We start from the raw sequence: 13,619 nt of genomic DNA on the forward strand, positions 1-13,619 counted from the left end.
GTTGGGGTGTTGCCCATCAACAAAACGCCATCAACCGGAAGAAGTACACTAACCAAAACGCGGGAAAGATGCTGCCATTAGTTTTGCTGCGCAGCCGACCCTCGCTAGCTATTGAATGTCCCATTTTTAAGCCTTGTCCCTTGGGCCATACCACTTTCAGAATCTCATTTACTTCAAATTATCTTTCATGCTACGCTTTTTTTTCTGCTCTTCGCCACGTCGAATTCGTTCCTTTGTCCCTTTTTTGGCCCGTTCGTTGGAAACGTTTCCCACCAAACGGGGTGGCGCACGGAAAATGATTTTGTTTATGGAGCAATTACAAAAAACTTCCATTAGTTAAGATAATTCCATCCCATTTAAACGTCCTTTATGTGCGCTTTCGCCCGACAAGACGGGCGCACATATTTGGCCCATAGTTTGTATGAATTATAATTTCTCTTTAACGAGAATTCGATCCAATGAACCAGGTTATGGCTTGGCACTGATTTTATTACGCTTTAAGCCTGGCAGCGAAGAACATGCAATGGCACTGCGTATTTCAGAGCGCATTCATCATTCAAAGCGTTCATTGCACACAGTGCAAAGGAAGTGGTTATATCACTGTCGAATGCAAAACTGCATAATGCGGCCAACCCACGTGAGTTGCGTTTCGATGCAGAGAACCGGCGTCATTTAATGTTCACAAGTGATCCATTTTGAAATACGGCAGATCTAAGGCATCAACGCTAAGGCTGCTTCTAACCAACATGCCAGGTTCCGGCAAGAATTTTGACAATGACGTGTAAGCACTGCGAACCGACACAAATACAAACGAACTATGATTCTGACACATCTCACAGTAGGCTTCGCCTGAGCAATCATTGAAACCTGCCGGCCGTGTCTGTTACTTCTCTGACGTTACGCCATCTTAGCTTGTTCGCTTAAAGTCATATGAATGTGAACAACATGTACCACCGGCAGACAAAATAGCTGTAAATGTTAGCCTTGAAGCGAACAATCCGTGCGAAAGGTGTTTCGCTAAAATTTGCCACATTAATCGGCTGGATTACACGGTGCAGCATTCCAACGAGCCACTCTAAATTAAACGATTTCGAATCCACCCGAACAAGGAGAATCGGAGGCTGCGTCTTAGAAAGGCGAGAAAGTGGTAACGCTCAATGTTGTAATTATTTCCCGAGTGATTTATCGATGCTAATTCAATAATAAATTAGCTCCAAATTACTGGCGCACTCGAACCTATCCGACCGGATCCGATCCACCATAGTTGACACGTACGGGCATATGCCGCAACGTCACCGTATCATGTTGACCCAGCATCGAAGGAGTCGATAATCTCCGCACCACTGGCCGGACACGCAACCGCCACCGGGGACACTGTAATTGAAACAGTAAATTATCGGAAAGAGGACGCCCTGGACCGTGCACATGGCTGCGCAGGCTGACGTGTGGGTTGAAGGACGTACAGGCTCACGATGTGCTCATGGCGAACATGTCGTGACAGGATGATAAAGCACTTTTCTCAAGGCGGCACTCACTTTCCAACTACGAAGAACAACGGTACCGAAGAACAAGTTATCGCCAACCACCGCGAATAACGCATTTTATTTTGCGTTGTTTACAGGACATAATTAACACCCTTACCTTAGTAAAATCGGCTTTGACTACCACACATTTTCTAGTGTAAAATAATCTTCTTCCTCCCGATCTTTAAAATTTGACGTCATTCGATTCGTTGCGTTTCGGTGTGTGAGTGATGGTTTGTCATAATTGTACGACTTAGTGTGCGTGACAGGCTCAAAAGGTCCTAGAAAGCGAGACAACCGTAGACATCGTTGCGCAAATTGTACTGGTTAGACAAAGCAAAATGTATGACAGTAGACTACTTCTTTTCATTGTGGTAAGAAAGAAGCATTGATGAATTTTCAGATACCTTACTGTCAAAGTGTCCATTTGGCCGTATCAGCCGTACGCGAAAGTTTTTCTTAAAGCTGAGGTGATCTAAATTCCAATCCATTGGGTCAAAGAAAAAAGTGTAAACTCTAGCGAAAATGCCGATCGAGTGGCTGGGAAGAACGTATCAAATTCAGCAAATCAATGGGCAGTGTATCTGCTCCTTGATGAACCCTCAATCTAACGCTGAACATGCAGTAGAAGTATTCGTCAATGGAATACCACGGACCTACGGAGCGGATGAGTTGATTCCTATTTTGTCGAAACCGGGAGTGATTGCTTCCATGCGAATTTTGATGGAATACGATGGCTTGAACAGGGGCATCGCTTACGTGAAGTATTTGAATCCGACTGACGCTGAATGGGCAATAAAGGTACTGAATGGAATACCTCTTTCCGACACGTGTGCGCTATTCTTATCTACTAGTCAGGATTATCGTTCCTTCTGGATATGCAATCTGTTTCCTACTCTATCGGACGACATGATCTTTTGGACTGTGGCTAAATTGACCCGTTCTGATTCCGTAAGTATCTTGGTCTAATGATTTCGCAGTCTTAATATTACTCTCTACATCAAGCTTGTTCTCTCTATTCCATCGTAGTTTTCATTGAACTTCAACTACTTACCAACCCGTCGGGTGAAAGTAACGTTCTCGTCCCACCAGGAATTGATTCCAGCACTCAACACGGTGAATAACTTTCGATACTTATTCGGTAACAGTTGTTTCGTGAAACAAGAGCAAACGTACAAACCAGCACACTCAACACGACAACTGAGAAAAAGATAGGGTTTTAAGTATATACAGTGATGGAGAGGCTTTTATGAAGTTTATTGCGAATAACTAGCTCAAATGATACGGCACTTGGGGCTAATTTTTAGGTTATGTTGTTTGATTTCCTAGCCATGATGAACCAAGAACTGAACAGTTTTTCGCGATATTCTACTAGTTTACATACTGGTATTTACAAGAACAAAAAAACATTTCCTAAAATTATTCATTAACATTCTAAATTTCCTTCATTTACACAAAAGACAAAAATATGTCAAATTTAGCTATTCTATATTGTATGCTACATTTACTTCTTAAACTAAACAATGTATGTGTTACTCATAACAACAAGGAGCATATGAATTGAGAAAATAAGATTCACTCTAATAAATCATGCAACGTGTTCAATAACATCTGTTGCCTTTTTACGGTTACGTGCTGTTTAGCCAGTCCTAAAAGATCTAGAAAACCATATCTAACACGGTTCTACACCCATTGGATCTTGATGAACTTGGATATCTTGTATTGACATACAGATGCTGCCTGAACAGGCCCAACAGCGATACGCTATAACTACACTCGTTACCATGACTGGTGTCTGTATTTTTAACTACCGTTAGGCAATTTGTCCCTGCGGTTTTGCGAAAGGGCAAGTTAAGATGTTTGCTTGCTCCGGTACTGACGCGCCTGGCTGGTACGCTGTTGCGGTGGGAATATTCGAATCGATGCTGTTAGTTAAACGCGCAACAATTAACAACCGCGTCGGTGCGGAATCCTCCCCCCAAAAAGGATCCAATTTTCTGCGCGACCATTCGAAGAGGCATAAAAAGCGGGTCCCTTAGGGATTTTTCGTGCACAAAAATACAGCAAATAAATCGTGCCCGTAATTTATTGCGAAACATTAACAACAGACCGCTCGCATTAGTTCCCATCATTACTCAGCCCCCAAAGGGACCTTCCGTAAGGAGCCGCGTCGGGTAAATAGATAACAAGGCCTCTCTGTTAGAACTGGCAAAACGCGTTGGTTTTGGCCCACAACTTCAACCGAACGCGTTTTACGTCTGTGCTATTTAGGAGATCCTACGAGAAAAGTGCTTTCAACCTTTCGCTAAACCTATCATGGTGGTGAATTGGGCAAATTCTATACCGAATGGCATCTCAAAATTGAGCGTTAATGAAATAGATTCTTCCCCGCGCTAATGTAGTGCGTTTCAGAAAACTGCCAGCAGCTTTTTAGTGAGAACGAGCGAAATGCATTATTCATGTCTTTACAGATAAAGGCGAACATGTGGCGGTTGCGAGTTGTTTCAGCTTATTTGCAAGATACACAACATACATTACATCGAAACACAGCATGTTGACACAGCCTGCCCAAGAATAATTGAGCCTCCACGTGGGCCACCCGTCCTCCAGGACTCTCTAATCTTTGCTTGCACTAATATTGCCACCAAAAGCCAAATCTCGTCACCTTCTGCTAACTCCGACGCTCATTTAATACCCGCTTCCACACGAACCGAGTGTACTGTTTGTACATCATCAGATGTGAGATTATGTTTGCAGATAAACAGACAAGATAAACCGACGCACCATCGAGCGTCTCCATCGCATATTGGCAATTTGAGTGGCGAAAGAAGAAAACAAAAACCGGCAACAGTTAACCTTCGGATCAGCTTGCGATCGAACGCCGGGCATGATAATTTGAGGAATATGATTTTATTTGCCTCCAATCACTACCAATCGACTGGCAATTGCAGCAGGTGCTCGTCTCGTTCCTTCGTCCGAAACAACAGGATGTTTGCTTTTGGGTGGCATTACAACATTGTCGATGGCGTAAATACGATTTGTTATGCGGAAATGTTCAAATTCATCCCCATTTTGCGCCTCCACGGATGGTTTATACTCATGCTTCTCGGCATCGGCATCGATCGGGGCGATTTAATACGGCATAAAAAAAAACACCAAACAGTAGTTCCTCGCCAAAGCCGCAGTGCGCTTTGGTTCCCAAGCCATAGTGCTGTAGGTATGTTCGCGTTGCCGCATCATGTCCCCAAAATTGGATCTTTCAACATCAAACGGACGGAAAACAAAGCCACCATCGGGAAAGCTGTTCACCAAGGAACAGTCGCGGAGGTTTGGAGGAGAGCAAAATATATTTTCCCGCGCTCTCGCCAGGTATCAGCAGAGGGCGTGTAATTCGTGTGCAAACAGTACGTGATACAATTTACTACGCCTCGCGCGTGAATCACGCGACCAACTCCCGACAGACACGATCCTCTGTCTCATCCTATCGAGCACGTACGGACAATGACGGTAGGAAGCGATTCGGTTCGACATCTTGGCGAGTGTTGGATAAATCCGAGAATCAGATTTCGATTTCCCGATGCCGAACCGGTGGGTGGCAAATTTCCATCCCAACCGTTCGATCCACCGTGGGCGTGTTTATTTAGTCGCTTTTCCATCTTTTTCCCGTCTGGATCGTGCTTCTCGCGGCGACTGCTCACGATTATCGAGAGGTTGCGGATTGTTTGTGATCTTCATAACGGCAGCTAATGGCATGTTTGATATGTTGCTCGTTTATCTCGCTCATCGACTGGTAGACTTTTTGCCAGATGATGCTGTTTGAGTTTCTGCGACGTGCGATTGGAAACGCGGGCCATCGTGTATGCTGCTTCAGCGTAAAAAAAACCCCATCTCACTCATCGTAAGCTTAAAGTGCGCTAATTCTCATAATTCCGGAACAGCGGAAAACAATTACAGAATCGGCGCTCGAATCTCCACGGAGTGGTTGATTTTTTGAGCCCTTTTTTTTCTTCTATTTTCACCACACTGTATCGATTCCGGCGTTACGAAATGAAGCTCCCTGAAAGGCTGGCGGTGTTTGGGGTGGGGTGGGACAAATGGGAAAATTTATGCACGCTGATAAATTATTCAATGAGCAGCAAGGGCATTAACGAGCGCGCTCAAAAACCCACCCACAGACGTCCCAGGCGGTCGCCTCTGGCGGGTTATTTGTCGTCTTTGGTTTCGCCGATTTATGTTTATACACTCCAACTGAGAATGTGCCACGGCCCGTTTCCAACGCTAACGCTCAGTTAAACGTGTGGTGGCGAACCCCCGGTAGGCCACAATCCTGAACCAGAACCTGACCGAGTTCGGAGCTTTTATGCACTGGCAGCGAAGTGCCGAAGAGCGCACAACGTGATTCATGGCAAATAAAATTATCCAACCATTCACCGGTCGCGGTTTCAACGGGAATTCAAAAATCAGGAAGCAACCCTCATCCCATCCACGCCACGCCAACTGGCTGGGAAGTGTTCGTGTGGACTGGTTGAAACACTGGTTCATCATCGACATCGGGAAGATGATGCCAGGAGCGGCCATTCCGTCACAGCCCGCCATTGAATCTGGCCAAAAGCGGAACAGTGAAAGGAAAATTATGCAAATGGTGCCACGCGAGCACTTGTCAAGATGATTTTAATTTCGCCTACGTTGTCGCGGCCTGGTGTCGGGCCCTTCGGTGCTCATCAGCTCGCAGGATATCTCCGTATCTGGTGGTGGTGACGTATCTTTCCGATGCCGATAGCAGAATTTGCTCACGTTTCGGGATGCGAACACCGTGAGTGAGGGCAGGATAGGGTCAGGTTCGAGGGACATCAAAAACCGCCAAACATCAATAATGCATTACGCTGGAGCCATTATTACGAGAACCGCTACCGTCAAGTTTCGTTGCCATGGTGAAAGCATTTTCATCATCCTCAACAACACCGGCGTCATCGTCGTTATCAACACCGTTGCTGAGCGTGTTGGTCGTGCCTTTATCGCGAACGGGTGTTGATGGTGGATTTAGCAAACTTGTAATGAGCACATCTGAGAAAAGTGGATCATAACCCCTTTGGTGGAGAAGGAACACATCTTTTTGTTTGTTTTGTGCACACGTTTGCCGCGGAAAACTTCCTATCATCAGCAACAGTGAGCGAATGTCGCCCGATAATGGCATCGGGGTGATGTCTCGTGACGAGTTTTACGACTGCACGTGCATTTTTAAAGTTCCTTAGTTTGAGATTTTCAAAACGAAATGAAGGCTCCAACTTTCGTGTGGCTCTCGAAAAGGCCACCATCTTGTCGAAATACGCCTCGCCCATTACAACGATATTTGTTTTTCGTTGCACACAATGCAAACTAATCAGTTTCAACAACTTAACCCTCCCCTGCAACCCACGACGTGTATCATCGATGAGCTTGAACCCCATTAAAATATCATAATTGATGAACAACAGCTCGGAGCTACGGTGTGCGTGTGTGCGTTTCGATAGCACATTCAGCGAACACGGGGATTCAATATTTTCATCATGATCATTGGACGAATGGAAACATAATCATGCGGCATAATTAATGCGCAATAACTCACGGAAAAACAACAGCCCGGCGTAGCTCGCGCACACATCATCATCCCACAGTAGCGCGTGTGTGATTGAGCGTGATTGTGGTGTCGTCCGATGCCACCCACGGTTCCACGGAATTGGGTGCGTGAGCGTAAAATCATACATTAAATCGCAAAAGGTAGATGAAGTCGCGAGCTACAACCCTCCAGGTCTAGGTGTGCTGGAAAATGAGGAAAACTAAGCGTGACCACCACGAGGGTGGCTGTTGTGTGCGCGTGGCTTATCGTTCATGCGAACCGAACCCCCGTGTTCTCGCCTGAAGCTGCTGATTATTATGCACGACTCACGGTTCGCTCTAATGTTGATCAAATTGAACGCTCGGTTCGAGCGTCCACCGTTGCTCGAGAAGCGGCCATCGGATAGGCAGCGAGGATGCGCTCAGTTTCACTACTCTTGGGGTTAGCGCTAGTGAGCCTTTTGCTGGTTGTGAACGGGGATTTATTCGCCAACCCAGAGCGATCCGGGATAGATCCCGGTTGTTTTTCCGTCCGTCGGTACAACGCATCGCGACCCGGGAGCACATTTTAATCAATAATTTAAGCGACACAACCGAAAACATCATATGCGGCAGTTAATTTTAAATGAAATTACAAACATCACTTCCTACGAGCCGGTGCAACGGCAACCATCGCTCTCTGTTGCCCCCGGAGAGAGCTCATTACGATTGGTTGGGTGCATTGGTGCAATTGCAACGAAACCGTTGAACCATTTGTGGAGCGTTTCGAGTAACCTCCACAGGGACCCAAGAGTACGCGAGTGTTTGCTGAAGAGCTCGAACCGAACCAGCAATGTGATGCTGCACTCAAGCACCTTTTGCATATGTACCAACGGCACTTGAAACCGTGTGCCTTGCAGTGCCCAGGCAAGAGCCTGTAACTATCTGTTTTGAGTGTTGTTTTTTTTTTGTTTTTAAGATAACCCGGTTGTTTGGTGCCCGAACCTTAACATGTGCCATCACGACACGTCGAATTGAACGACTTTTGCTTGGAAAAGAGTTACAGACAAGTGCCAATGTATTAGAGTACGCAATTGATGCACCACTTGCAGTCGGCATGATACTACGAGAATCACGCTTCGTTGCTATGAAGAAACATTTGGAAAACAAATTTTCGTTTTTAACAAACCACTCGTTCATTAATGTCCCGTTTCAAATTGCCGTTACCGTGCCATTCGTGTTTCGAGTGTTGTCCCAGTCGAGGGCTGGGAATACGTTGCTGCGAACAAAAATGAGATATCACATATCCGAAAATAACTTTTTCCCCATTACACCGTGCCGACCGAAGCGTCCCACCGGGAAAAAACCGCGTACAAATCAACACAACAGCGAACAGCGCAACAAACAAACAACCCAGCAAAGGGAAGGACCCACACTTAAATTTCAATTACAACGCCAACGCGATTCGGCATCCTGCTGGGAGTTGTTGTGGGCGGTGGGTCATTCTCGCGAGTTTGCGAAATATTTGTCCACGAGTGAAGGGAGCCCCCTCGAGTGCCTCGAATCCCTCCTTTTGCTAGCCCTCGACGGGGAGAGACAGGAAAAAAAGCAATCCCAAAACGGACCCCACTCGGGCGGGAAGAAAAACATGTACCAAACAAAAAAAAAAAAGAAAAGCGTGATGCTCCAAAAACACGACCCAAACCCTACGCGGCAGGAAGCGCCAATTTGGGAAATTAAAAATTCAACTGTAAACCATATTCATCCATTTAATGCCAGCACGCCAAACAAAAGCTCCACATTGAGAGCGAGAGAGAGAGAGAGAGAGAAAGCCTTTCTTCAGCCGGGAAGGTTGCCTGTGGAGGATGGAAAAGCCGTAAAAGGTCGTCACCACGCGGACTCATTCACTCGGCGGGATAGCGGGTCCCGATTGGGTGGAAAAACGAAAACAAAGCCGCCAAAAACAAAAAGAAACAAAAATACACGCACAACAATAAAGCCGGCACAACATGGGGCGAAACAAAAGCACCCAACACAAGCCCGGGAAATGAACACGAATGTAAGAAGGGACGAATAAACACAGGCCAAGCAAGGGCTTGGTCGTACGTGCCGTCAACACGACATTATCAGAGAACCAGCGGCCCAGGAACGGTCAGGTGGTCACAGGAGTTCACCGGAAGGTGGGACGGTATTTCGATATGTTTCATCGAGTTGGCTTTACATGGAGTTGACCCACGAAATGCCGTGTGTGATCGTGCGAGATTCCACCGCGTGCGAAATTTATCTGTTTATTTTTATCTCACTCTCTCTCTCTCTCTCTCCATGTCCCTTTCGCTTTTTTTTCCCCATCCCAGATGCAGCATGAGGGGGAGGAAAAACAACAACAGAAAACGGACAGAAAGCGTGCGAAATTTTGCCCGGAAAAGCAAACAACAATCACATGCGGAAAACTCGTTTACACCCGGGTATGCCGGGAGTAAGTGATATTTCATCAAGATGTAGCTTTCATGCCCGGAAAAGCGGCATGAAAAGCAGCACCGGCAGCACATCGTGGGTTAAAATTGAATGTGGTTTTTAATTTTAATTTCAATTAAATTATACCATTCTCTCTCTCTCGTGCCTCGAAAGCGCACAATGGGTGATGTTTTTAGCCAGGATTAACAGCCCACACCCGGCCGTTCGCAGGATTCGTTTGCACGATCAGACACACACAAACACACACACATGATCGTGCACCATTTTGGATGTGGTGCAGTTTTGTGCCCAAAACTGCCATCCTGGTGCAATGGTGTCCTCGCAACTGCGACGATCGTTATCCTGCGGTTATCAGCGAATGCGAGAGCTGGTGTGTGCATTTTTGAGGCTGTGTTTAATTATATTTTAAATAACAGTGCACAGCAGCAGCAACCAGAAGACGTGCAAGACGGAAAAGTTTTCGAGCTTCGAGCCCTCGTTGCACGACCGGGAAAATCCACTCTCTCTCTCACCGTTCCCACACGACGGAGCTCTAAAATGGGCCGGAATTCGACTGCCGAACTGAGAACCACAGATGGGACCGTTGACGGGACCCACGGGAAGGGTTGATTGCGGTGCAATGGCGAAATCATAACGATTATGCTCAGCCAACCAGCCAACCAGCCAAACCAAGTTGGTCCTTTGCTAACCCCGAGAAACGGTTCGGCACACACACACACACCCGAAAGGGCCTCCCCGGGTGATTTGGGGATGTGATTTGATGATATTGAAATTTGAAAACGCACCAGCATGAGCGCTCGGAAGCGCGCGCATTATTACGAAATCAGATGGGATTCGGTGCCGTGGCGATGGGGGCACAGTTTCGCGGTTCGAGGCCACCTGTAATTTGCATATAAATATTGTTTTTCACTCCCCCGGCGCAAACACATAAATGGCAACCGCTCGGTTGCTTCCGTTTCACTTGACGCCAAAGGGCCCGAGCCTTTATGACGGGGCGTACGTTGAAAAGAACAAAACACATGTCGCGTGCGGTTAGGGTTGATTTAGACCAACATGCGCACCCGAAATGGCGGCCTGAGTTTTGGGCAAATGATGGCAAACCGGTGGAAATTGAGAGTTATCCAATTGAGATGAGAAAACTACGAAAACGCTACAATCGCTGCAGCCCGTTCAGCATTTTGATGATTTTATCCCCCCGCTTTAGTAAAGATCACGTTTCACGTTAAAAGAGCAGCTATCTAAAAGACTATTTAAAGTGTATACTACATACCGTTTGGTAGAATATTGTTCAACGTAATGAAAGTTTCCGAGCTCCATGAATTTAATTGAAAGTCACAATAAAAGCACGCAAAAGAATGTATGCAGCAATTGACACATGAAAATAAACCATAACCACCATTCGTTCATTAATCTCTTCTTTCACTCTGCTCTGAAACCTTTTTCAATTGTGTGAGGAATCAATATGTTTAAATCTCCACCAGAGAAAGAAGCGTGAAAGAAGCCTCGACTTCACGAATGCTTTAAGCCTTTAAGCCGCCGACAAAGGCAGCACTGTCGTAGCAAAGAGAGGCAGCAAATCAATGCAGCAGCAGCGGAATTTGGCGGCGGCAGACTTCATCAAAACGACTGCTTCGCACGCATAACCGAGCAGATAAAATCAGATACGTTGGACTCCGGCACCAACTATAAACCCAATTCCCGTTGTGACAATTTTCAGATAAAATTCTTCACCACCCGCTTCGCCTTATCGGGACTCACTATATGGCCCTGGGGCCCACCGGTTTTATGGAGAGCCATTTGGCCGAGAACGCCATTCCGGTTAGGAGTTTGAAAGCGGCCCGACCTCCGGCCGGAAGTGGGAAAAAATCAAAATGACAAATTGGTGTGAGCGTGAACATATTTTTCCGCCCTCTTTAGCACGGGCCAGGAACCGGGCCGGAACCGTACGGAGAAGAAAGCAATTGTTTCGTCGGATGCAAATGCCATCAACCGGTCGGTGACGCGAAGGGCGGATCAGGAAACCGGGCACGGGCGATTTTTATTTTATTTGATTTTTTATTACACCCAGTGCACACTCACACACACACTCTCTCTCTCTCTCTCTGGCCGGGTCGGATCGTTGGTTCTTTCTTTCCTGGAGTCCTGCGTAAACACGCGGCCAAGGACGAAGGAAAATCGAGACGGTGCAAAGGCAAAACGGAAGCAAAAAAAGAAAAAAGACCCCGGCATAATCTTACGAATCTTCCCACCTCCGAATCGCCACAGGCACGCCCGAAAGAGACGCCCAAACAGCGAGGTCAGGCGGCTATTTTCATTACAACCCGAAGGGTTTGCTTCTTTCGGGGCCGGAACAAGCAAGCGAAATTACTGCTGAGACTAAGAACCGCGCCTGCCTATCCGCCGATGCTAGCCACCGGCGTCAAATTTAACATCAACCCACACCCGACCGATAGATGGCGCTGGTGGGCGAGAATTTCTGAAGCGAAAATAAAACACCCTCCCAAGCCCGGCCGGAAACCGAGAGGAACCGGAGTCAGAAGGAACATCGGAAGCAACGCAAGAAATGGAATGTTTATCGTTCGGCGCGTAAACCAGCAGTACCAACTGATTCACGACTCTCTCTCTCTCTCTCTCTATCACTCTTTGTTTCTCTTTTTTGGCCGCAGGAAGCTAGCGTCCTCGCGGTACACGATCGTAGACTTTTCTACGCCTTTCTCGCCGGTCTCAGCAGCAACAGCAGCAGCAGCAGCCTCGTGGGGTTCCCATTCTTGTTGATTTCTTTAGAGAATTTGCGCTAATATTTGCATTATGCTCCAACACTGTTTACTCGCTTTTGTTTTATTCCGTTAGCATTATTATTTCTTCGACTGGTTTATTTTTTTGTTTGGTCTGTTTCGCAACGCTCTTTCGGTGTTGCGAGTGTTTCTGTTTTCTTTTTTGTTTTTGTTTTATCGCAATTATTCTCGCTGTAAAGTTTTTATTTCTACCCCGGTGGCTCTCTGCCATCAAGGGGTTTATTTTAGCAATTTTTAAATTGGAACTGAAACGCGTCCGGTATCGCAAATTCCCCCCGGTTTCACAAGAACTGGCCATTCTCGTTCTGCCATCAAATTGGGTCCTTCCCAGTCCAGCTTCTAGGGGGTGGTTGGATGTGATGAAAATTACACAGCTTGTCCATCGGCATTCACCTTGTCCACGACTGGAGCCAGTTACAGTCCGGGTGTTATCGCTTAGCCGACGCATTGAAGCTCTGGCACGCTCGGAATCGATCGCAAAGGAACCGTTTAGAATCCCGAGCTGCCTTTGTGCGCTGGTGGAGTGCATTTGTTTTCCTTAGTTCCAGGCAGCTCAACGTACTTAGTTTGCCGCACTGCAAGACGAGCGCGAGCGCAAATGAACGTCAGCAAATTGCAAGTGCAAGTGCAAGCGTAGCAAATCCAATCAACCGACAGATAAACCCGCCCACCCTCATACAGGAAAGATGTGCACTGACTTCTCAGCATCAGTGACGTTGGCCAGATGCATAAATAAGCTTAAGCTTCTGCTTTCGATTGCCGTCTAAGACGCCACCCGATGGTCGGTTCGTGCGAATAGCAGACGTTTGACGATGTTTGAGTGGCACGTTTGTGTCGATGCTGCGGCATCAGGACGACAGGACGAGGCGTATTGTTATGATTATTACGCTACTACCGGCGTAACCGGGTTCATGTCCGAGGTCCGAGGATGCTCGGTTGCTTGTTTTCCATCTGCAAAGTTCGAGTGCGCGTGTGTGTGCGTGGACCAAGAACGCAGACGAGCAGCATTGATCCTGGTGAAAACTGTTGCCCAAACAACCGGAAGACACTTGTTCGATTAAGCGCATCCGCGTCAAATTGTCCACAAATGTTTAGTATAATTGAGTCCAACCGCAAAGTAAACCATTCGCAAAACTTATCTTATCGAGCAGCTCGTGACGCTCGAGGTAGGTTTTGATTCCCTCGTGTGCAAAAAGACACTTCACCACGTACTCAGCACGAGAAAACATGAAATATTTTCAATTTCGCTACC

General features: G+C 46.7%; 1 protein-coding gene across 1 annotated transcript; it reads left to right on the forward strand.

Moving 5' to 3' along the window:
• Nucleotides 1-2,048: 2,048 nt before the first annotated feature.
• LOC128724100 (dead end protein homolog 1-like) lies at nucleotides 2,049-3,293 on the forward strand. The gene is made up of 3 exons (XM_053817867.1): nucleotides 2,049-2,474; nucleotides 2,553-2,695; nucleotides 3,257-3,293. The coding sequence occupies exons 1-3, from the start codon at nucleotides 2,049-2,051 to the stop codon at nucleotides 3,291-3,293; spliced, it is 606 nt and encodes a 201-aa protein (XP_053673842.1).
• The last annotated feature ends 10,326 nt before the right edge of the window (nucleotides 3,294-13,619 follow it).

Source organism: Anopheles nili, chromosome 2 (assembly GCF_943737925.1).
Source record: "Anopheles nili chromosome 2, idAnoNiliSN_F5_01, whole genome shotgun sequence".
NCBI lineage: Eukaryota > Metazoa > Arthropoda > Insecta > Diptera > Culicidae > Anopheles > Anopheles nili.

Excerpts from the sequence above, each read along its gene's own strand:
- LOC128724100 (XM_053817867.1), top strand. The coding sequence starts at position 2,049 with ATGCCGATCGAGTGGCTGGGAAGAACGTATCAAATTCAGCAAATCAAT. Across the intron at positions 2,475-2,552 it reads AATTGACCCGTTCTGATTCC|TTTTCATTGAACTTCAACTA; the intron begins GTAAGTATCTTG and ends ATTCCATCGTAG. Across the intron at positions 2,696-3,256 it reads TTCGTGAAACAAGAGCAAAC|ATGCTGCCTGAACAGGCCCA; the intron begins GTACAAACCAGC and ends ATTGACATACAG.